Source organism: Benincasa hispida, chromosome 10, assembly GCF_009727055.1.
Source record: "Benincasa hispida cultivar B227 chromosome 10, ASM972705v1, whole genome shotgun sequence".
NCBI lineage: Eukaryota > Viridiplantae > Streptophyta > Magnoliopsida > Cucurbitales > Cucurbitaceae > Benincasa > Benincasa hispida.
In genome coordinates, this window is record NC_052358.1 from 9,840,854 (window position 1) to 9,866,542 (window position 25,689).

Here is a 25,689-nt window from a genome sequence, read left to right on the forward strand (position 1 = left end):
CAAAAGTTTAAAAAATAGCCTCAAATTTTCAAAGGAAGTTAAAAAATATCTTGGTTTTGGATGGAAACCATTAAAGTTTTGTTTAAAAAATACCCCTAAACTTTCAAAACATTTAAAAAATACCCGTAGTTTAATAAGACTACAAAAATACCTCCATCGTTAATATTTGGACAAAAACGGTTATTTTTTCATGACAAAAATGACTTAAAATTAAAAAAAAAAATTAAAAAATGCTCTTATTGATCAATTTATTTGAAGTTTTCTCAAGTTCGAAAAGAACCAACTTTCAAATAAACTATATACATATCATTGTTTTTTTTTTTTTTATAAGTACTTTCATATTTCTCTTAATTTTCCAATTCTTAGCTTACACTAATTTTCTCAACAACCAAAATAAAAATAAAAATTTAAGTTAAAACATAAAATACCACGAAATTTCACACAATAACACAAAATTCCAAAATTAAAATCTACTTCTGAAACACACCAAAACAATAAATAGTCAAATAAAAAAAGTATTTGACTATATAGGTACTCTCATGTTTCTCTTAATTTTCTAATTCCTAGCTTACACTAATTTTCTCAACAACCAAATCATACCAAAATACTGTGATGCTAAAGGCCCTATCACAAAACGTCTTGGAGAGAAAATTGGAAGGAGTGCCTTTCCATGCGCATATATCAAATGGAGAGCACTTGCTTAGTGTCTTTGTGAATGGCACGGGGCACAAGTGCCGTAGCGCTTGCACAACGTTGTGCCTCCCCTTGCTCGATTTCACTGTTTTACCTCCCGTTGCTTGTTAATTGATCCATTTAAGCCCAAATTACATATGAAACGTCCCGATGACTTCTTTTACTTGATAATCTATCGAAAAACTAAAATAAATATTAAATTCCTAAGAACCATTAGATTTAAGCTGATATATTTTTTATTTGACTATTTATCATTTTGGTACATTTCAAGAGGGGATTTTGATTTTGGAATTTTGTGAAATTTTGTGTATTTTATATTTTAACTTAAAATTTTGATTTTGATTTTCGTTGTTGAGAAAATTGATGTAAACTAAGAATTGGAAAATTAATAGAAATATGAGAGTACCTATATTAAAAAGATAAGGATATCTCTCTAATTTATAATAAAATTGATTCTTTTCGAATTAAAAAAAAACTTCAAATAAATTGATCAATATTTTTAATTTTTTTAATTGATAAAGTCATTTTTGTCACGAGAAATTAACGGTTTTTTGTTCAAATACTAATAGTGAAGATATTTTTGAGCTTTTATTAAATTAAAGGTATTTTCGAAACGTTTTAAAAGTTCAGGGATATTTTTAAAATAAAATTTTAACAGTTTCTATCAAAAACTAATAACAAGAGTACGTTTTAAAAATTTAAGGTTGAAATTTAAGGACATTTTTGACGCAAAATGTAAATTTTAGGATTTTTTTAAAAAAACAAATAATTTGACCTACTTTTTACAATTTCTCAATTACAAGTCTACGCGGAAAATTGATACAACACAATTTGACGAGAGAGCCCTCCGTGGTCGAGGGAGGTGAAGTTCGGCCGTTTGGGAGTGATACGATTAATCTCTTTGGCGGCAAGATTTGGGGAGAGAGAGGGCGATGGCGATGAAGCCACTTGTAAACGCATTCTCAGTGTTGGAGCTCGATGCTGAAGACGATCAAATTCCCGCTCTTTCTACTTCCTCCAAAGATGACGCTACTGCTTCTTCCCCTTCAAGAACAGGTTGGCTTATAACCTGATTTAAGTGTGTTCTCGTTCTTGAGTGTCATATTTTACATGTGCAAGGTTGAAGGTTCTGAGAACTTCAGGACTTCGATTGCCTTCTATTAGTCTCTCAGAGGCGCTAGGAATTAGGCTCAGATAGTCTCTTCAGCTGTATTAGAAATTTGAAGTGATATGGCAAGAAACTATTCTTGTTTGTGGTTTTGATTTTTGCAGCTTCGCGGATATTCACAAGGCAGAAACCCCATGAATCTAAGCTACCAGTTTAAACATTTTCAGTCTCAATTGAAAAATAGTTGAAACAGTATTGGCATATAAGATAGTTTCTTAATGTACTTTGGTCTTAGTTTTTTCACTTAATATTTAGTTACTTTTCTTACTTGGTTTTTCTCATTATTGGTTCTATGCTAAATGAACCTTTCACGGAAATGTATATTATAGTAATCCGTCTTCTTAGCATGGCTAACAGCATTGACGTTTCATGCACAGTGAGTAGGATACTGTAGTTCAAGTTTGGTTGATGGTTGTGAGCATTTCCTTTTCTATAGAAGTTCCTCTCCCATCTAATCCTCGAGAAAAATGTAGAACATGACACTGTAGTTTGACTATTGATCAGGAAAAAGCAAGAAGGAAGTTAATATCTCTGGTGATATTCTGACAGGAGAAAAACAGAAACAAGGTCAACCAGATGTAGCTGCAGAAAACTACAAATTTCCTCTTGTTTGGATTGACCTGGAAATGACTGGTAACTATTGCTAATCAATGTGCAACTTGTATAACATGGATTCGGGAGTGGGAGTGGATTATAAGAAAGTCCCTTCCCTCTTTTCTTTGCTAGATTGGAGCAATTTTCTTTAAATTTTCTTTTATTTTTTTTGTATTCTTTCATTGTTTCTCAATGAAAGATTGGTTATTCATAGAAAAAGAAACAATGTTGTCTGTCTTCCATTTTTTTTTATCGGTAATTCGTACCTTGAATGAAGTTGTCTGTCCCCACCCCTCCCTAAAAAAAGAATTTTTTTTTTTTTTTGAAATCAAACTATAACCTCTATAGCTTTCTCTAAACTCATCCTATGGTTTTTCTTTATGGAAACAAGATTATAGCCCATGGTTTTTCTTTATTGAGAATACAGATCCTATAATCATATAACTTATAAGTCTAAGTGAAGTGAAGACCAAGATATGCTTGGGTGGGGCATTAATCCCATGGGAGACTTCACCACCAAATTAACTACATAGTCAAATAACAAGTTGAAAGCTCCTATGGTGAGAATGATCTGGAATTCTAAGGTTCCTAGAAAGTGAAAATTTTCCTTCAGATTATTAGCTTTAGGAGCTTAACACCATTGATAATTCTAGAGAAAGTTCCCGAAACGTCCCCGTTGGTTTGTAGCTTAAACAGATGGAATCTTTAGATCATATTTTCCTTCACTATGGTTGGATTCAGTTGTTGGCAGAGTTGGTTTATTCTGCTGCTGACCGTACTGAATTGATAATTGGCTGGTAGAATGTTTGACTGACATTTATTTTAAGAATGTGCCTAAGATTTTGTAGCATTGGTTGTTATTAGAACCATATTATTGCTGCCGTGGAAAGAAAGAAATCGTTTTTGAAGACAAAGGGGTAGATGATAGTACTTTTTGGAACATTGAATAGTATACAGCGTGGTAGAGTTCAAATCATATATTTATCTATCTATATTTATAACTGTAGTTTATGATTTATAATCTATATCTGTATCTATAATTCTATAATTCTATAATTTTATAATCTATATCTATAATCTATAATCTATATCTATAATATATATAAAAATACGAATAAGGAAGAAACTTTATTTGGACCAATTTTACCCATGTATATTTTGGAAAACCTAATTTAACCTTGAAAGTAAGCCCCACTCTCCTCTCTCTATCTCATGTAAGGGTTTATTTATTTATTTTTATCTTTTGGAATAAAAAACACATCAAAACCTACCCACCATTTCTTAAACCCCACTGAATACACTCTTTTAACTCTCACTCAAACGACATTAAAACCCACAAACTCATTGAAAAGAAAAAAAAAGAACAACTAATTGAAATTCACCACCACTTCTTAAACCCCACCCAGAACACATTAAAACCCCACACTCACATAACACTTAAAACCAACCCAATTAATTCCTTCAAACCTTTATTTCTACCAAGGATATGGAACGTGTGGAATCTAAAAGAAAACTCTTGAACATAAATTGTAATCACCCCACCTATTAAAACATATTTCAAATCTTCCTCAAACTTTTCACTTTCCTCACCTCAACCCTATATATATATGGATAGCTCCTAAGTTGTAAATAACATTCATCGTTTTCCTCCATTCTCTATTGACACCGACAATCTATTTTTCCCTCGTCCATTTCAATTGTTACATCGACATGTCTTCAAAATGTTATATCTTGCTCAAGAATTTGGAGGCTTGGAGCCATTTCAAAAAGAATGGACTGTAAAAGTCAAGGTTTTTTGAAGAGGAACTATGGAGACACCCACACAAACATATTTGTATATATTGTAATTATAGTCTCTTTATGATCATGCTGATTGGAAGGCTTTTTTTACCAAGAAAATGATTTGTATCCTAAGGTTATTATACACTGGACCTAAATTTTTGAAGTATATTCTTTGACTACAATGAATATGAGGTTGTAGTTAATCTTTCAGGTTGGTTTTTCTATATCTGCCACACTTGAGGCTTTGGGCAAAAGAAATTGCAACCGATAAAAATGACCACTAATCTGAATCTATGTTTTCCGTTCAAGCTTTTCTCAACTCTCTAGTAGGTGAAGTTATGTTTTGAGTTAAACTACATGCTTCCTTAATTTTTTTTATAGTTGTTTTCTGACATCCTAAATAAATAAGATTTCTATGTTCTTAGCTAGGTGGAAGCCAAAATTCTAGTTAGACTCCTTTTACCATTCCATGTAACATCTTTGTGCAGAAAAGAAGGCCTAATCATTGTTGATTGATGATACTATCCTGGCTATTTTTAAGAGATAAAGGGTGCAGCCTATAAAACATTTGGGATGGGGAGTTGAGGGTTAATGCCTCTAATTGGGCTGTTCATTTCCAGAGAATTTTAGAACTGTCCGTTCATGAGTGATAATGTGCCTTTTGAGATCTGTTTCTAATTTCTTTTTTGCCTTCTTCTCTGTAGTGTTTTAAAATATTGAACCCTTTTTACTTATATGCAGGTTTACATGTTGAAACAGATAGAATACTGGAGATAGCTTGTATAATTACCAATGGCAGTCTGACCAAATTGGTGGAGGTATATTTGCTGTTGGCTATTCAACAGTATTTTCCATGCATGCATTTCCCCTTGTTTGTCTGTGAAATTGAATTTTGCACTTTCTTTGACTTCAATACACCATTACCAAATACTCGTTGCTATTTATTGTTGGCTATCTGATCTGCCAGTAATTTTCTTTCATCAATAAAGTAATGAACGGAATACATATTTTTTTATAAGAGAGCAAACAAAATAAAATATAGTTCCGAAAAGAATCCCGACCTCTGTATGTCAATGTCAGTCTTTGCTGCTTAAAACAAACGAGAGAAGTTCAAAAGTTGCAACGTCAGTCTCCTCACCTTATGCTTCATTATGTATTTTACTTATGTTTCTAGGGTCCCGATTTAGTGATTCACCAATCAAAAGAATGTCTAGAGAAAATGGGAGAATGGTGTCAAAGTCATCATGCAGCCAGTGGTAAGAACCGACAAGCTTAATCAATATAGCACTTCATCGTATTTTAATGGCTCCTGGCTTTCTGCCTCACTTTTTTGCTTGGGGATGAAACAAATTGCAATTTAACACTGTTATTATTTAGGATTGACAAAAAAGGTGCTGCAAAGTACAATTAGTGAAAGAGAAGCTGAAAAACAGGTATGTAAAAATTTCTCTGATGCTTTTGCTTCTCCCCTCTGGATTTAATTTTTACTATTAGCATCTTTATTTATTTATTAATGTATGTCGTATATGTATATATATAATTTTCCATCTATTCTTTCGTTTTATCTCTTGGTCTTCTATTTTTTAAAAAAGTATCATTTGATCTATATATTACTTTGATAAATTTTGGGTTTAAATCCTATTTGTCCATGAAATTTCAGTTTCATTTTATTTTGGTCTTGACTTTTCCATTTTGGTCCCTGACTTTCAAATAGGACCTATTCTTTTCCTGGCTATTAAGATTTAAGATTCTGTTAATGGATTAACCGGATTTGTTGCGTCTTTAATCAATGGAGTGAGCACCTCACGCATGTGTGGCAGCCCAGTTAAGCCATGTAGGAGCCTAATTGTCTAAAAATACAAGGCAAGACATAAATCTGTTAGCCCATTAGCAAAATCTTTATGGCAAGAATCAAAATAGGCATTGTTTAAAAATATCGGGACCAAAATAAAAATCTTAAAAGTTCAGGGGTCAAAATAGGGTTTGAACCTAAATTTTATGGTGCCTTACAGCCATTCACAAGAACTCTGATGGGTCACTGTGACAGCGAAAATTGGCCTTTTATTTACAAAAGTTTCTCTGAAAAATGTTTGTTGTCCTCGTATCTAAGCACAGATAGGTTGAAATAAATGAACTTGGTATCTCATAATCATAAACAACACCAAGATGGCCATTCTATTTTCTCAATCCAAAGACTTCAAAGTATTATGCAAACGCCACCCAACCCTATGAAGCAAAAACGTGAAGTATACGGCCGTATATGATGAGATACGACAATACGTCAATTTCTAAAAAATTAGGATATTGTAAATTTAACCTAAAGATACTAAATGTAATCCACTAAAAAGCATAAAATGTCAAGTTAATAATAATTGTACAAAATACAATACAAACATTGAAATACAGTTGTCAATAGAATATAATAGAAAAGGTTAGTGGCATGCTGGAGTCAAATCGATCAGAGAAGAAGAAGATTAGAGGGAGAGGTACGAAGATAAATGAAGAAGATTAGTTGAATTGTCGGAGATATGCTAGTGGTCTCTCGCTCCTCTCTCTTTTTTTGGGTGATTTTGTTGGAGACTCAAACATGAAGATGATGATTAGATGATTCAAGGGCTTGGTTTTTTATTTTTTAATTCTAGCTTTGTGATGGGGCAGTGAGCTTTTTAAATAGGGGGCTTAGTATTGGGTTGGGAAAGATTAGATGGGCTATATACACACACAAACATTTATATATTTTAAAAAAAGGTCCGGTGTGTCCCTTTCATGTAGGAGACATGCATATCTGATTTTTATTTTTATTTTTTATTTTTTTTTCTAGAAAAAGTGGACACGTCAAATTGCATATTTAGATACATATTCAATATTGATTCTCCGTCTCACATGAAATATCTATTCTTCATAGGACCCAACCTATGAGATGCGATGAGTAGAAGAATGAAGTCTTCCTTGTTAGAAACCAAGTAGCATTGCTGACCAACTACATCCTTAATGTTTTTTCTTTCTCTCTTTTTTTTTTTTTTCCCCTTTTTCTTTTTTACTGTAAAGAAGGTTGATTAATTTCGGCTACATAACTGCTAGGAAAATAAGTTCCACCCAGCAATCCTCCAAAAACCAGAAAATAACAATATTTCTATATAGTAAAATATCTCACCGAAAAATCCTCCAAAAACCAGATCATAGAGCCACGTCCCATAGACATTTTTCCCAAGGATATGATCAAATGATCTTTGTTGAAATTAGAAAGCCAACGGCATTTAGAAGACCTGTAATATTACTTTTTAGGGATCATAAACTTTTTAGGAATCATCAACAAGACCGTAAATGTGTGTAATCTGGTTAATATCTTTTTGCTCAAATTTTATGCACTTACATTTGTTATTCTGCAGGTTATAGAATTTGTGAAGAAACATGTTGGTAGCTATAAACTACACTTGGCTGGAAATTCAGTTTATATGGATTTTATTTTTTTGAAGGTAGTCTCAAAGCAATATTTTTTTTTTCCTCATAACATCACGTACATATAGTGTGTTAGATTGTAAATGTTTCAGTTTAGTCAATATGTGCATATACTTTTTTTATGTAATTTTTTTAATATACTCAACTGTTTCCTGGCTTTTTTGGGTTTGCCTTCGATTCTTTCTTCTGGGTTATCTGTTTTTCAGCAACTTTTTGTTGCTTCCATTTCCTTAGTGAAGGTCGTATTACCTTGAAAATGAAATTTGTATATTACTTAACATTCATATGTCTAATCTATTTGCATTATTGAGAATTTCTCTTGAAATCTATTACGTAAAGTTTTGAATTTTTTTTGGTGGGATTGTGATAGGAATTTATTGGAGTTATTTTTAGGGTATATTAGTAATTAGATAGGGAAATAGTTATTGTATTAGGTTCTAAATATAATGAGAGAAAGGTGGAGAATACATTCTTTTTGTGAGTGATTTAGAGCTTGAGAAAGATCTCATGAGAGGAGGGTCAAAGGTTCCTCCAACATTTGGTTTATCATGTAGTTTAATTATTTTTATATTTCAATACATTTGGGATCTATTAGGGGGTGTTTGGCCCAAGAGTTGGGGGATTGGAGTTGAGAGAAGTGGAACTGTGAATTTTTCACCAAGGAGTTTGTGGGTCCCACTACTAAAAAAACATTAGTTTATAACCTATTAAGTAGTAACTCTTTACACTGTGGGTCCTACGACTTCACAATTCTCTAGAATTCATAACTTCTCGGAGTTTACAATTCCACTCCTTTCCCCAAACACCCCCTTGGTGTTTATTCATATTCATTATAATGTAACTAAGAATTTTTCATTGGGATATGCCATTATACTCTCCTCTCCCTTTTTCTCTCCCCCTATTCAGTCAGGTAGTTTTTAAAATTTTCATACATTGGTATCGGTTGCTCACATTCCAATTAACCTTTTATCAGCACGGAGCTAAATTAAGAAATCGATAGGACCTTCTTTTTTAAATAAACACTTTTCGCTGATAAGGTGGAAAGGTACAACCCTATTCTCAAATTAAAGCTTACTATGCATTAGGTCAGGAAGTCTTGGTCTTTTTTTCTGAATCTTTGCCCACAGAACACTTGCAGAACACTTGCAAAACACTTGCTCAATCTTTTCTGTATCTGAACTTCCCAGTTCCCATAGCCAAATAGACTTTGAATGGGGAAAGAGAAAGGCCCATGGTTGAACAGAGGCAATAAAACAGGACCTTGAAATTCTGCTGCTTTTAAGCCGAGCAAATAGCAGCTGGGATTTAGAACTAAGTTTGGGTTTCTAGAAATCTGTTTATGGTGTTCATTTACTCAAAGCAAATAAACAAGGACCTTGAAATTCTGCTGCTTTTTGCTAGATTGTTTTGGGAATTGCCAAAACCATTTTGTTCAAGTACCTCATTTCTTCTCCTTCCGTTTCCAATGCCTAATCTATCACTGCATTATGGTTGTGAGATGGTATTCCAATTTACTAGGTGACATGATGCCGTTCTTCTTGCCTACTGCCCAAATCAAAGTCTTGAGTTTTCTATTTCACTATCTGGGCTACTTTTCCTTTTCACTATTTCTCTCTACTTCTTTCACACGACCCTTCCCACGTTCACACTTCTAATGAAACTTGGAAATTTTGCTGATTTAGCATGTAATATATGCCCTTTCGGCGTGGTAGCCTTATTTCCTTTCTTACTATTCACCAATTTCTTAGGTAGTTGCACGTAGTCTTCAGTGTTTAAAGATATCTTATTTATTTTCTTTAATGGTTTCATGAATGCTGCTTTTCAATGTCTTTCGTTCTAACGGCCTGTTTTTATTCCCTTCAGAAATACATGCCAGATTTGGCTGGACTTTTTTCACATGTGCTTGTTGACGTCAGTAGTGTTAAGGCTCTATGCTTTCGCTGGTATCCAAGAGGTAAAGATCTTGACAACTGAGGTTTCTTTTGGCTTTTGAGAAAAATGACGGGCATATTATTCTGAATATCCTGTTTCTTGTTAAAAATAAGAAAGTTAGACGTGTATTATTTTCTTGCAATTGTTCAGTCTAATTGCAAATCTAGACCACTATTCTCGTTCAAATTGGTCAATCGCAACCATGTAAAACCATGTAGCTAAGAAAACCCTATGTCAATCACAACCAAATCAATAACATTAACCTCATGGAATTCTGAGTTCATAGCCATCTTAATATCATTTCTGAAAGATATTGAGGCGGCAAATCTATATTTATTAGCATTATTCTCCTCCATCAAACATTTACTTGATTCATAACAAGAACGATCGTTTTAGCCTCTGTAACGGAAATCACGCAGGTGCCTAGCTATGATCTGTTAGGAATTTTTTTATATGTTTGGCCTTTTTGTTGACTGTTTGTCAGTATGGACGTTTTCCTTTAAAAACCAAACATTAACAACCCATTTCCTTTCCAGATCAGAAGAAAGCACCACCGAAAGAGAATAAACATAGGGCTATGGATGATATCAGAGAAAGCATTATGGAACTCAAATATTACAAGGACAATATATTTAAGAATTCTAAAAAGTGATGCAAGAGGTAGCACCATAACCACAAGATTGTACGTCTGAACGGTACGGAGATTTTAATTTAAATTTCAAGTCTATCATTCAACTCCTAATTCAATTGTGTATAATGTAGTATCTTCTGTTATCAGGATATTATGCTGTTAAGTGGTGCTTGTATAGATTTGTACATCTTACTCCTTTGTAAATTAAACTCTTTAAGGTGGTATACCAGTGCTGATCTAAGTGATCAAATTTTTGTCTATCTTGTCTGAAAGTGCTTTAGCTGAAACAGTTACCGAAATCTATTTATTTTGAGTGCAGTTGCTGGATAACATTGCTCGGAGCCTATATAGTATGAGAGGATTTTAGGCATATGAAATCTCAAATGAATTTGTGTCGAGTAACTGCTTTCAAATTGAAAGATGCATGGGGATCAAAGTATTTGTAGATCATATATTATCATTTATTTTCTTTACGATCTGTTGGGTATACATTTTACTGTGGAAAAAAAAAAAAGAAGTGAATTTGCTAGCGTTTAGTTGAAATAGTAATTTAATGTGGTAAATCATATCTGATTTAGAAAGGAGTTTAAATATTCATGTAATTTGCAAAATCTAGAAATAATATATTAATGTTAAAATTTGCCATTGTTTAAGGGATTTATTTAGCATGCATGATGTACCAATTTTGTTGAAATTAATTGATAAAAGGTTAGGATCTGCTGGTTCACAACATATACGACAGTTTGAAGTTATTTCCTGAGTACAAGGATGTTATTTGCATAAATATGGAACGAAGTTATTTGCTATTTTCTTTATATTTGAGGTAAATATATATTTTTTTTTTTGTAAATGTAGACCTCAGTAATTTTAGTTCCTCGTTGGATCAATAATCAAGTTTGCTAAACCCAAAAAACAGAAAAGGTAAGCAGGTAGAGCATCTTTTTTCCCTCCTAATCAATTTCGACTCGTTGAGCTACTTTCTGTGGGGAAATTAGGGTATGGATTGAGATTATGAGAGAAAAGATAGGGGATTTGGTGAGGAAGAGGGACAATCATGGGAGTAGAGCTCGAGATTGGGAGAAGGAAAAGGGAAAAAAGCGAAATGATTTTAGTTGGAATTGGGATGAAAAACAATTTAAAAAAAGTGAGATTGACACATAAAACACCATGAGAATGGGTCGCGTAGCTAGGCTATAGAACTTAGGTGTAGTTGAGGAGCACCTAAATTTTGTTCATATCAACTTTTGAAAATGGCAAAATGGTTTTGGTTACTACAAAATTGTTGAAGGGTTTATTGGGATTCCATCTTTTTGCCCCTTTAGCATTTCTCTATCTGATTCCAAAACATAGAAATTAAGGGGAGAGATGAATAAAAGAGGGATATTTTCTTCTTTTTTGTCCGTATGAAATTATTTACTAAAACTTAAAACTAAAGCTCACTTAAAAGGAAGGGCAAATGAAAACTTGCTTTCGCGGGAGATTCAAACTCGTGAGCAAACACGGGAAACTTGTGGTTTCTTCTACTTGTAATAATTGTATGCATGCAACTTATGTATTGTACAAGTTTAATAACATTTTGCAATCCATGTGCATTTTCTTTTAATATTATATTTTCACATTGAATGAAATGCGTGTGTATTATTATTACTAGTATAATATACTTGAAAAATATATTATAATTATTAGTATAATTATTAAGGGTGATCATTGGTTTGTCGACATCAGTTTTGGACTCAAACTGGCGTCGGCTACGGATGGATTGGTTCTCATCGGTTTTGGAGTTGTTGGCATCACTGTCCGACGTCGACCATAAGCAATCGGTCGTGCTTATCGGTTTGATGCCTCCGGTGAACTAAAAAGGGAAAAAAAAGAAAGAAAGTGAGAAGAAATAAAGAACAAAAAGCATAGAAGAGAAGAAATATGGAAAAAAAAAATCAATAATATCTACTAAGAACTTCATAAATGAAGAAGAACCATTGAAAAGCAATAATAAATTAAGAAACAAGAGTCAAGAGGAGAAAGAAGGGAAAAGAAGACTAAAAGAGAACAAGAAATGGAGCCATAGAAGAAAATGGATGAGATGAGAGAGAATGGAAAATTTGAGAAAGAAAATACCGTGGCAGAGAGATGGAAAAATTTAGTGATGGAAAATTGGGAAGAGAAAAACTTAAGTGCAACCAGATTGCACCCATCTAAAACTTAGGTATGCTGGGTGTCTTGGACATGCTCGTCTAGGTAATGTTAACCCATGGCCGCATGTCCAAACCATCCTCAACCATCCCATCTTTGAATCTTGTAATTAGTTTAGTAAGTTGTTTTGATTCGAAGTTGTTTTTCATACAAGTGACCGCACGCCACTTTTGATATGCTAGCTAGGCATTTTAGAAATTGCTCAGAATGCACTATAGAAGAGACCCACTAGTCAACTTCCCGACCGATGTATTGATGTACTCCTTGTAATTAAAGCTTTCTTGCGACTGTCAGTCTTCAATGCATTTTTTTAATGATGTTTTCAATGTTTTTCCTCTCATGTTTTATAAAACAATTTTCTCTCAAAACGTGAGTGGAGGTTATGTCGCCAAAAACTTGTTCGTAGGAAAAGGGAGAGGATAAATACATTAATATTTTGTTATTCGTTAATCTCTATGCGTCGACGGTCATGCGTTGGACTGGAAAATATGCAATATGCGTTAAGCTTGTATGCAATGATCATGCGTTCCTATCACAAGTTTTCTTGCTTTCTTGCCAAGTATAACGAGAATGCAAGTTTCTCGGGATGATCCAAGGTCGAACACAGGGACTTGTAACTAAATAATTTTTATGAAGTAATGCGTTTGAGGCGATGAATAAAAGTAAAAAGACAAAAGTTAAAGGATTATGCGCTACTCGTACTCCTAACTAAACATATTGTGCAAAGGAAGTTAACTATGAGAATTGGTAGAGATGCAGCAACTGTTAACACATAATAAGATGACTTCAATATGTTAGGTCATTCAACACTAACGCACGCACACCTTTCGATGGCCAGCCGCATACTTACATCTCTATAATGCATGGTTGGGTCGAACATAAGATTGTTCCTGTCTCTAGGAACAAAGCTTACTTTGCTTGAGTGTGACTCACTGCTTATCCTCTCGGGCAGTTGGTTGTAGCTAATCAGCTCATAGACAAACATTGCGACAGCCTCATACCAAGCAAGGAGGATTAACTCACTATATTCGTGCAATGCACACCTCTCGGTGGTTTACTACATGCGTCATATCTCTAGGCCGCATGACTGAGTATGCGACTGTCTTCGATACTTAACTAAATGATGAATGTAGATGATTATAAAGACAAAGAAGATGATGAAGATGGTGCTAAAGGAACTAAGATATGCATTGATTACAAAATATATTATTATCTTAAGCTAAAATATAATACAATACAGAGATAAGAGGAGAGGTGGAGAGTTAGATGTAGGCAATCTCTTGCTTCTCATCCGAAATGCGTCAAGGCTGCTGGTGGTGCCATGGATGGATGGTGGAGAAGTCTCTCTTGAGCTCTATCTCCGGTCGTCACTCGGAATGGGCTGTGGAGGTGAAGAATCCTCAAAGAGTATCTTGCTCATGCTCTCATTTGTGACTGTCTCTTATACACATCTAGATGTGTATAAGAGACAGGCGCTGGTCGTCACTCGGAATGGGCTGTGGAGGTGAAGAATCCTCAAAGAGTATCTTGCTCATGCTCTCATTTGTGATCACAAGAATCTGCCTTAAGGCAGAAACTCAGATAGTTTGAAGTGAAGATCTAAGGCTTTATTTATAGAGTTCAAACGCCGACAACTTTGATCCCCCATTCTGACTCGCTACTGCCTCTATCGCAGTATGGGAAATGTCAACATCACCTTATCTTGTTGATACTCCTAAGGTATGCATTCATGCTTGTTTCTCTTAAAGTGTCAACACATTTCATCTACCTTACGATCAGTCTTCTAGCCCGATTATCACTCTGTGGATGCAGCATTCCATGCGACAAACTAGTCTTTATGACGATCAACGCATGCAGTCAGCCTTGCGATTGTCTGGGACCGACGCATGCAATCAATTCCTGTAATATATGCAAAAATAGATACTTTGACCTCAAACCCAATAGGCATTGTGTCGAGCAAGCTCAAGATCCCGGAACCCAAAACTTTCAATGGGAACCGTGATGCTAAAGAACTTGAGAATTTCATCTTTGACATGGAGCAATATTTCAAAGCGAGTGGGACCGTCATCGAAGAAATAAAGGTGACGATGGCCTTGATGCATCTTGTTGATGATGCAAAGCTGTGGTAGAGGTCCAAAGTAAATGATATTCAGAACGATCTGTGCATCATTGAAAAATGGGAAGATTTTAAGAGAGAACTAAGAGCCCAATTCTTCCTCAAGAATGTCGAGTTCATTGCAAGAAGGAAGTTAAGAGAACTTAAACATACAGGGACAATAAGTGATTATGTGAAACAATTCTTACCTATCATGTTAGACATCAGGGACATGTTCGAGAAGGATAGAGTGTTCTGCTTTGTCGAGGGACTGAAGTCATGGGCAAGAACTAAACTATACGAGCAAAAAGTTCAGGATCTTGCTTTTGCCTTGGCCGTAGCGGAGAGATTACTTGACTACATCACTAAACAACCTCCAAAAAGAAAAATGCACAAGCGTCGAATCAAGGGAATAAGGCTCTCAAGCCGAATCCTCCGAAGAATGCTGGGAATGACAAGAAATCGCAAACCACAGGTGCAGCCCCTACCGGGGGCTCTATCAAGCAAACCCGAATCAACAAAGGCCCCTCTCTTGCTTTCTGTGCAAAGGGCCTCACCGGGTAGCTGAGTACCCACACCAAGCTGCCTTGACAGGCTTACAAGCCTCAGTACAATATAGTAGTGAAACAGAGGCAGAAGATGAAGCTAAAAAGGAAGAAGAGGATGCGGAAACTCCCCAAGTGGAAGCGTTGAAATTCTTAGTAGCAATGCAAAAGAAAGCCTTCTATTATAAGGATGCTTTAGAAAGGGGACTTATGTTCATTGATACCATCATCAACTCCAAGATTGCAAAAGGCATCATGGTAGACTCAGGGGCATCCCATAATTTCATTTCAAAGCCGGAAGTTCAATGTCTGGGATTGAAAGTTGAAAGGGAAGATGAAAGCTGCTAACTCTGAAGCCCTCCCCGTTGTGGGGACTTTGAAAAAGGTGTCTTTGAAAACGGAGGAATGGAATGGAAATCTTGATTTTGTTGTCATGTGCATGGATGACTTTGGCGTTGTGCTTGGAATGGAGTTCCTCTTGGAGCATAAAGTCATCCCCATGCCCTTGACTAAGTGCCTAATCATTACAAGCAATAACCCCATGATAGTCTCAACCAACATGAAATAGATTAGTAGAGTGAGGATGATCTCTGCCCTCCAACTGAAGAAATGGCTCAGTAGAGAAGAGCCCATCTTTAGGGCTATCTTAGTTGTTGATGAGCCTATAGGGAAAGAGCCTGTTCCTGCCAATGTTATGCTGAGAAGCTTACCAAAGACTCTATCTCCTCGATGGGAGATCGATCATGAGATTGAACTGGTACCAGAAGCCAAACTGCGGGCGAAAAATGCTTACTAGATGACTCATCTGAAACTCGCTAAACTCAGGAAACAACTAGATGAGCTAGTGAACGCTGGCTTCATTCGCCTAGCGAAAGCGCCCTATAGGTACTGATGTTTTATTTTTATGAAGTGAATTATGGATGATATGCGATGGTGAAATTGTGTTGTGCACTCAAGTTTCCTCAGGAAATCCAAGTGTAAATTCCACTGAGTTTCCTGGTAAGTCCAGGGTCGAACTCAGAGACTTGTGAAAAACAGGTTGCGTTGGTAGTTTTTATGAAAACTTTGCGGTAACCGGATAAATAAATAAAGTGTTGGTATTGTTGTTTGCGTTAATGAAAAATAAACAAATGCGGTGGAGTTTGAAAAGAGTTGATAAACAGGAAATGCGATGAGTATGCGGTGAACGGGTTGAGAAAAGTTTCGACTAACACTTCCTAGGATGCGTTCATGCTATGCGATCGTGCAACATGCATACAACAGTAAACCACCTCTTGTTGCCAATGCCACGGCTTCTAAGGCTAGAACGCATGCGATATATATGCTAAGTCTATTGGGACCTACACATAAGCCTCTATTCTTATTTATGCGATGACAAAATGACACACACACAAATAAGGTGACCACATAATATCATTCCCATCTCTAGGATGCATGCGATGCAGGTTGACAAACAGAGCCTATCTCTAAGTCCCTATCTCTAGTTTATGCAGATCTAATCTTGCTCTCTCGAGTTCAGATTCTAACCTAGCTCTCTCGAGTCATTAGGTTCTTTCTTTAGACTCTCTCTCGAGTAGCTCTAAAGGGTATTTGACACAATATAAAACAAGACAATCGTAAGCAATGAACTTCCTAGGTCATGTTAACTTAGTTTTTCTCAACCCATTCGACTAGTTTAGCTACTCATGCGTGCTAAGAGAGTGAACAGATGTAGAAATATAACTTCCATTGTATAAATATAAAGATGAAGTACAAAATAACAATGCAAGTATAGAATAAAGGGCCTGGTAGCAATCTCTTGCTGCCCAGGCTTTTACACTGTTTTCTACTCGTGCTAAAAAAATAATCTCGCTCTCGCGAGAGTCGGCCCGCTCTCTACTTCTTCGCCTCAAGGTTGTCTCTCGAGTTTCCCTGAGCGATCTCCAGCGTCACCATTATTCTCTTGCTCCGCCTTAAAACGAAAGGAAAACTATGCACAAAGACGAGCGAACTGAAATATGAAATTTCGAACTGCTGAACCCCTTTTCTGAAGGATGCCCTTGGTATTTATAAATCATCCAGGGTCGGCTTAAAACGAAAGACGAGCGAACTAAAGTATGAAATCTCTTGCTCCGCCTTAAAACGAAAGGAAAACTATGCACCACTCTTCTCTCTCATGATTGTACAGATGGAACGACTTTAATTCCTGACTGATGCGCCGAATAATTGTCACCGAAAAGCTGAATGTGCTTGTGATCGTTATCGGCTGTTAACTTAATTCGGATTCGACTGTCATCAGCTTTCTGTCCCATCGCGATTAATTAGCCTTTCATCCAGATGCGCCCACCATGTTGTGCTGATAAGTTGCAGCGATCTTTCTCAGGCGAATATTTGCGAACGCGATCACCGCGAAGCCTTGCGGTAATGCTGCGCTCGACCAATGATTTCCTATGATCGCAATTTTTTCCTTGTGTCGTCGCATATTCTGTACAAAAATACAAAAAACAACTGTTCTAATGCGATGAATGCATGCGACCGCAATATTATGAAATTGATGCTTAATGGACGTAATTTAACATGTTTTATCAACATAAGCCAACATTATTTAAGAACTTAACACTATGATAACGTGCATTTCTGTCCGTTATCAGGGCCTCAGTCTTGTTTCAGAAGAAGAAGGATGGAACGTTACATTTGTGTATTGATTACAAGACTTTGAACAAAGTCATGGTTCACAACAAGTATCCTCTGTCGATTATAGTTGATCTGTTTGATCAGTTGAATGGAGCTTGATACTTTACAAAGCTTTACCTCCAATCGGGTTATCATCAAGTATGCATAGCAGAAGGCGACGAATCGAAGACCACTTGCGTGACAAGATATGGTGCTTTCGAATGTCTTATGATGTCTTTTGGTCTGATGAATGCTCCTGCGACATTTTGTACCATGACGAACTGAGTTTTTCACCTTTGATTATAGTTCTATCCTGGGAAGAACACCAAGTTTGTGGTGGTTTATCTAGATGACATAGTCGTTTATAGTTCTATCTTGTAAGAACACCAAGTTCACCTTCGGTTAGTCTTTGACAAGCTACTATAGAATCAGTTGTACATTAAGAAAGAGAAGTGTGCTTTCGCGTAACGTTGGTTAAACTTCTTGGGATACGTAATTGAATATGGAAATATTGGAATGGATAACGAGAAGTTATAGGCTATACAAGAGTGGAGAGTCCCCACTTCTGTGATCGAGTTACGTTCTTTCCCAGGATTGGCTAACTATTATCGTCGATTCATCGAAAGTTTTCAAGAAGAGCTACCCCACTGACCGAGTTAATGAAGAAAGGCACAGTTTGGTAGTGGTTGGTAGAATGTCAGAATGCCTTTGAAGAGTTAAAGGCAACCATGAAAAGGGGTCCCGTCCTTGGTCTAGTTGACATGTCAAAGCCATTTAAGGTAGAGACAAATGCATTAGAGTACGCCCTCGGGGGTGTCCGCATGCAGGAAGGCCATTCTGTGGCCTACGAAAACCAAAAACTGAACAATACCGGGAGGAGGTATACAGTCTGTGAGAAGGAAATGCTGGCCGTGGTCCATTGTCTGAGGGTCTGGAGACAATATCTATTGGGGTCCTTTGTAGTGAAGACATATAACAATACCATCTGTCACTTCTTCGAGTAGTCCAAGTTGACTTCTAAATAGGCGTGGTAGTAAGAGTTTCTGGCTGAATTCAATTTTAAGTTTGAACATAAAAAAAGAATGAGTAGCCAAGCAATCAATGCTCTGGGTTGGAAGGGTGAGCATGCAGACCTATGCATGTTAGCCCACATTCATGCAAGTAAGGTCGATGGGTCAATGCGGGACATCATCAAAGAGTTCTTACAGAAGGACTCCTCTGACTAAGTTGTCATCGCTCTAGCTAAAGCTGGTAAAACGAGAGTTTTGGGTTGAGGGAGACTTGTTGGTGAAAAAAGGAATTCAATTGTATGTTCCAAGAGTGGGAGACTTAAGGAATAAGTTGTTATACAAGAGCCACGATACCTTGTGGGCTGGTCATCGGGCTGGTAGAGGATCTATGCATTGTTGAAGAAGGGTTATTTTTGGCTCAATATGGGAGATGATGTCATGCAATATACTAAGATTTGTCTTATCTGTCAACAAGACAAGGTCGAGAAAGCGAAAATTGTTGGGCTTCTAGAGCCCTTTCCTGCACCAACCAGACCCTGGGAAAGTGTATCCATGGATTTTATTACCCATCTCCCAAAAGTGGGCGATCGTAAGGCCATCTTGATTATCATTGACAGGTTCTCGAAATATGCAACCTTCGTACCTACATTGAAATACTATCTGGCTGAGTTGATAGCCCAACTATTCTTCAGACATATAGTGAAGTTGTGGGGAGTTCAGATGAGTATCGTGAGCGACAAGGATGGCAGATTCATTGGCACATTTTGGACCGAGTTTTTTTACGTTCATAGGGACAAGTTGAATATTTCCTCAAGTTATCATTCGCAAACTGATGGTCAAACAGAGAGATTCAATTGCTGCTTGGAGGAATACTTGTGCCACTTTGTCGATGCGCACCAAAAGAATTGGGTGGAGTTACTTGACATCCAGTTTTGTTTCAATTGTCAAACAAGCTCGTCAATAGGAAATAGCCCATTTGAAGTTGTAAATGGGAGACAACCTTTGTTACCTTATATTGTTGACCATCCGTATATTGGGAAAAATCCTGGCCTAAGAAGGATTTACTCATAGTAGGACTATGATGTATTGTTCACTAGAGGAATCAGTGGTACTTAAGGAGTTAGATGTAATTATATGGACAAAACGGTAAATTGTTCCGATTGTACTTATGAGCGATTTGTGAAAGGTCATCGTTCTGTTGATTGGTTATATCCAATGGACACAAAAATATATTTGTGGTGAAAAGAGTGCAGCTGTCGGTCTTTAGTAGAATGCCCGACAGTTAACGGATGGTGTATATCGTGATTAAAGAGTTTAGTCAGTTATTCACGTACGATTAGAGCTTCAAGCTACAATTCCATAAGGTCTCCTTAGTAGCTCAATGGATTCAAGTTGAGAATCAGTTTTTGGGTTAGTTTGAAATGTTCAAATTAACAAGAGGAAATTTGATTATATATGATATAATTAAAGTGGATCAATTATATGAGATATAATTGACTTAATGTATTAGATACATTTATTGGAGGAATTATTATTAAATGCTATAAGGGAGAAAAAGAACTATGGTTTATATATTGCATGAGATGTGATAATAAAACTATAGGTTATGAATATATTGATTATATTTGTAATTAAATCAATTATGGGATAATTGGTTACATTTTTTCTCCCATAACCGACTTAGTGAGAAGTTGTCATCAGTTATGGTAACTGATGGTTAAAATAGAAATCGTTTTCATTTTTATAGAATGCGATCATTAAGATTTTAGGATCAGACGATCAAAAGCATAAGCAATACGATAGCTTGAGAGCATACACGGTCGTGTAGCAAGTTTTCTATACGATAGTCACTTATCCTCTAGACGATCAAGTACACTGTCTATACGATAAACTAAATCTACCTCCCACTTACTCGATCGTCTACACGATCTGCCAAATTCCTCCAATCCTCTACCAAATCCTACAGAGCCCACGACTTTTAGATTCTCACACCGAGAATACCAAGGTAGCCTACTGGTGGTGTTTGTTTCGTGTTCAAGGGTCGAGTGTAGATTGGTTCTTGTTCGAGGAGATTACTGAGGCTTGACATTCATGTTTGGTGAACAATCGTGCAGTAAGTTCAAGGGAACGAGAAGAATAGTTCTTCAAGGGTAAGTTCACTTGAACCTTAGTATTTCTCTTTTGAAAGCATGTTGTAATTTTAGAGTTTTGCATAACTATTACTGTTAGATTGTAAATGTGTATGTTCTATCACAATGGGGTTTGGAATGATCTCGCTTCTGTTCACAGGTTTCTTTGTTAAGAGTTCCTTCAAATGTAGGCTTGAAGAAGTCTAAGCAAGGTTTTTTTCTCCTTTGGTGGTGAGTTTTTTATTTTTGTGATGCCAGCTGAAGAAGAAGAACCTTTCTGAACAAGTATGTAGTACTGTTTTGTTGGGCTGAAGACCCTTCATAAGTCCCAAATACTCAAGATCACCATTGAAGAGATGAAGAAATGGCTCAAATCAATTCTGCCAAATCCTTGCTACTCGGAACTCGACGCTCGACACCTTGCTACTCGATCCTCGATCAGAATTCCCTTCTTCGTCTATCTGGTCTCTGTTAAATCCTCGATGCAACTCGATGATAATAGAGTTAATACTCGATCATACTCGACAATTATTGAACGATACTCGGTGCAACTCGAAGGGAAAAATGATGTATTCAGACATATTCGATTGCAATGAATCGATGCACGATTGACTCGATAACTTGATTACTCGATGTTATTTGTAATGTAAACGATAAACGCGTAATTTGCAGTGAAGTATTACTCGATGGAACCAAGAAAGATAATGGAAGAAGAAAGAGACACAGTGTTTTACATGGTTCGGCAAGGTTGCCTACGTCAACGAGAAGATTTGAAATCTTTTACTAAATGAAGTTTGTTTACATATTTGTTGTTTGCAAGAAAACTAAGAAAAGATGATAACTCTCTGTGTATATGTCATTCAAATTTGAAATCAGTGGTATTTATAATGATATACCAGTTGACTGTTACACATTAGTTAGTTACAAACAAAAATATGATGCTATTTGAGTCAAACTTCTTCAAATTCTCCACCTTGATTCCAATGCCTTGCAATCTTCATGATCTTCCTGATTCTGACCGATTTGTCTACCCTGTGTCTGGAAGCTCAAAACCAATCTGTTCTAAACATTTAAACAATTTAAGCTTTCTAACAGGTTTAGTTAACATATCAGTTACATTGTCAGAAGTATGGACTTTTAAAATTTCTATCTCCCCTGTCTCAATTTTATCTCTAATGAAGTGATATTTGATATCAATGTGCTTTGTTCTAGTATGGAATTGTGGATTTTGGGACAAATGGATAGCACTTTGGTTATCACAGTAGAGTTTCTCTACTGTTTGATCTATTCCAAATTTTTCAGCAGTCCCTTGAGCCATAAAGCCTCTTTGATTGCTTCAATTAGAGCCATATATTCAACTTCAGTTGTAAATAGGGCTACTATAGGTTGATGAGATGCTTTCTACCTGATTAGATTAGGACTAAACAGGAAAAGGTAGCCTGTTAAAGACCTCATTTTGTCCAAATCACCACCATAGTCAACATCAACATATCCATAAAGCTCTAGTTTTGGTTCAGCTAACCTTTGATAGACTAACTTAGAGTTTTTAGACCAAACTAGATACCTTAGGATCCATCTAGTAGCCTCCCAGTGTCTCTTACCAAGATTAGACATATACCTACTAACTAAGCTAACTGAATATGAGAGATCAGGTCTAGTAGAAATCATTAAATACATTAGACTTTCGACAACTTGATATAGGGTATGCCAACCATTTGTTTCTGGTGTTCTTGGTCAAAATCCTTAGGAGAGTTAGCTGAGGAAAGCTTAAAGTGCTGGGCAATGGGTAAACTCACAAGTTTGGCATCAATTATGTTGAACCTTTTAAGGATTTTCTCACAATAGTTGGACTGACTGATGCTTAGAATAGACTCCTCTTTGTTCCTATGGATCTCTATTCCTAGGACCTTGCTTGCTCCTCCTAAGTCCTTCATATCAAACTTTTTTTTTAAGAGGTTTTTAATATGGGTTAGATCTTCTTTAAACCTACATACCAACAACATGTCATCTACATATATGAGTAGGTAAACTTTGTCCTGTAAGAACCTGTGTTTACATAAGCACATATGTCAAATGAGCTTCTTTTGAACCCAATGCTAGAAATATAGTCATTGAATCTCTTATATCAGCATCTAGGTGATTGTTTTAACCCATATATAGACTGATTGAATAAGCAAAAGAGATTTTCTTTTCCTTTAACTTCAAATCCTTGAGGTTGCGTCATATAGATTGTCTCCTCTAGATGTCCATGAAGAAAAGAAGTTTTGACATCTAGTTGATACAACTCTAGATTATTTTGAGCAACTAAAGATAGAAGAAATCTTATTGAAGTTTGTTTTACAACAGGAGAGAAAATCTCAGCATAGTCTATTCCTTCCCTTTGAGTGAACCCTTTAGCAACCAATCTAGCTTTAAACCTAGGCTTTTGATCACATGATACTCCTTCTTTAAGTTTAAAAATCCATTTAGAAGCAATAGGTTAATACCCTTTTGGTAGAGGAACCAAGGACCAAGTGTCATTCACTTTTAGTGAATGCATCTCCTCATTCATTGCCTCAATCCAATCTTTTGCATTAGCACAACTTGTTGCTTCCTCAAAAGCAGTTGGTTCTTGGCTAGTAGGAGCTACTACAACATTTAAAACCAGATTCATGTAATTCATTTCAGTATATCTAGCTGGAGGTGTGATAGTTCTTCTTTGTTTATCCTTAGCTAAGACATATTGGCTTAAATAAGATTGCTCACATGCTGTCTCCTCATGTTTCTCTACGTTTTCCTCTATTTCTCTTGTGTTACTAGGTTGGTTAGACTCATTTGGCTGCTTGAATGGTAACTCCACCTCAAAACCGGTATTGGATGACTCTCTTTCATCCTCTATCTTTTTCTCCTTTTGCATAAACATCTCCTCTTCCCTAAAGGGGATGTCTTTGCTCACTAGGAACTTCCTCTCAATAGGATGTCACATTTTGAATCCTTCGACACTCTCTGTAAAGCCTATAAACTTACACTTGACTGCTCTGAATTTTAATTCTCCCTTATTTTGGTGTACAAACCTTACACAACCAAAGACCTTGAGGTTATCTAGGTTAGGAGGATGTTTGGTCTACTTTTCCTTAGGTGTAAGAAAATCTAAAGATGTGGGAGGGCACCTATTTAAGGTATACACAGTATAGGATGCAACTTTTGCCCAAAAAAATTTCCTTAAGATAGCATCAGAGAGCAAACATCTAACCCTTTTCATTATGGTTCTATTTAACCTCTTAGTAATCCCATTGTGTTGAGGTGTATACCTCACTGTTCTATGCCTAGTGATACCATTTTCACTATAAAATTTATCAAAGTGTTCATTGCAAAATTCAAGCCCCATTATCAGTTCTAAAGTATTTTAACCTTTTAGATTTTTGATTTTCTATCATGGCTTTCCATTCTTTAAACTTCCCAAATACTTGGTCCTTAGTTTTAAGAAAGTATATCTAGCTTTTCCTAGAAAAACCATCTATAAAGGTTAGAAAATACTTTAAACCACTAAGGCTTGGTGTAGGAGATAGTCTCTATAGGTCCGAATAGACATAGTCCAATGCTCCTTTGGTGGTGTGCTGAGATTTTATGAAGCTTTGCCTGGTTGCTTTACCAAAATGCAATACTCACAAAAGGAAAGGTGCTCATTGATACCTTTGGACAAGATTCCTTACTTGGACAGAGCTTGCATCCCTTTCTCACTAATATGGGAGAGTCTTTTATGCCACAAGTCAGCCTTTGTCAAGTTTGATGTTGAAGCTGTGTAGGCACTTGTCATCATCTTTACTCCTCTCACAATGTAAAGGTCATTAACCTTCTCACCAACCAACACAACTTTGGAATCCTTGATCACTCCAAAAACTCCACCTTTTACTCTGTATTCACACACAATGGAGTCCAACATGCCTAGAGATATCAAGTTTCTCTTGAGAAAAGGTACATGTCTAACATTTCTTAGAAGCTTGATTGATCCATTCTTTAGCTTCAAGGACACTTAACCAACCCCCTTTTCATTGTTGCCCATGTACACTAATTCTTCATCTATTTCCTTGTAAGTATTAAACCAAGGTCTGAAAGGTGTCATGTGATAGGTGCATCCGGAGTCTAGCACCCAATCATGCTTCCCAAGAGGACTGATTTGGTTGGTTTGATTTCTGGTGGAGGCTAAAGCATCAGAGTAAAAATAGGAACCTTCAACCACGGATGCTTCTGGTTGTTTCCCCTTCTGATCCTTCTTTTTTTCTTGGTTTTTCCTTTTCAGACTGTAGCATCTCTCATCAGGTGACCTTTTTTCTTGCAGTAATTGCATCTCAACTTGGTCTTTGGCTTGTGCTCTTCATCTGACTTGTTTTTATTTCCCTTAGACTGGTTCTGTTTGTTCTTCTCCTTGACAAACAACCCCTCTGCATTAGGCTGTTCCTTTTTGATTGACTGAAGCTCCAGCTCTCTTGTTCTAATGTTGAAATGATGGCATCAGTTGTGACTGCTTCTCTGCCATACTTCAGAGCATTCATCACCTATTTATAGGCTTTGATTAAAGAGTTTAATAGCACAAAAGCCTCATTCTCGTCGCCAATTTTATCACCAAGGCTCTTGAACTCTGAGACAATCCTCTTGAATTCATCCAAAATTTTTGAAAGAGGCTTGGCAAAATCCATCTTGAACGTGAATAACTTCTCCCTCGGATATATCTTGTTTGGGAGATCCTTTATGACAAATAGACCTTCTAGCTTGACCTACATCTTGTAGGCTGTGTCTTGATCAATTACTTGCCTCAGAATATTGTCACTA

At 36.3% G+C, this 25,689-nt stretch overlaps 1 protein-coding gene across 5 annotated transcripts; it reads left to right on the top strand.

Moving 5' to 3' along the window:
* Positions 1–1,495: 1,495 nt before the first annotated feature.
* LOC120089462 (oligoribonuclease) lies at positions 1,496–10,822 on the top strand. 5 transcript variants are annotated; one of them, XR_005485181.1, is made up of 10 exons: positions 1,496–1,749; positions 2,366–2,494; positions 4,979–5,055; positions 5,412–5,493; positions 5,615–5,670; positions 7,627–7,713; positions 9,560–9,650; positions 10,165–10,323; positions 10,407–10,477; positions 10,579–10,822. XR_005485181.1 is itself a non-coding variant. In XM_039046942.1 (9 exons), exons 1-8 carry the CDS (start codon positions 1,626–1,628, stop codon positions 10,278–10,280), a joined length of 762 nt encoding a protein of 253 aa, XP_038902870.1. In that variant the 5' UTR covers positions 1,496–1,625; the 3' UTR covers positions 10,281–10,323; positions 10,579–10,822. The 5 variants fall into 5 exon arrangements, 3 of the variants coding, with proteins under 3 accessions (XP_038902870.1, XP_038902868.1, XP_038902871.1); XR_005485180.1 differs by having other exon boundaries at positions 10,165–10,477; XM_039046942.1 differs by lacking the exon at positions 10,407–10,477.
* Positions 10,823–25,689: the final 14,867 nt, after the last annotated feature.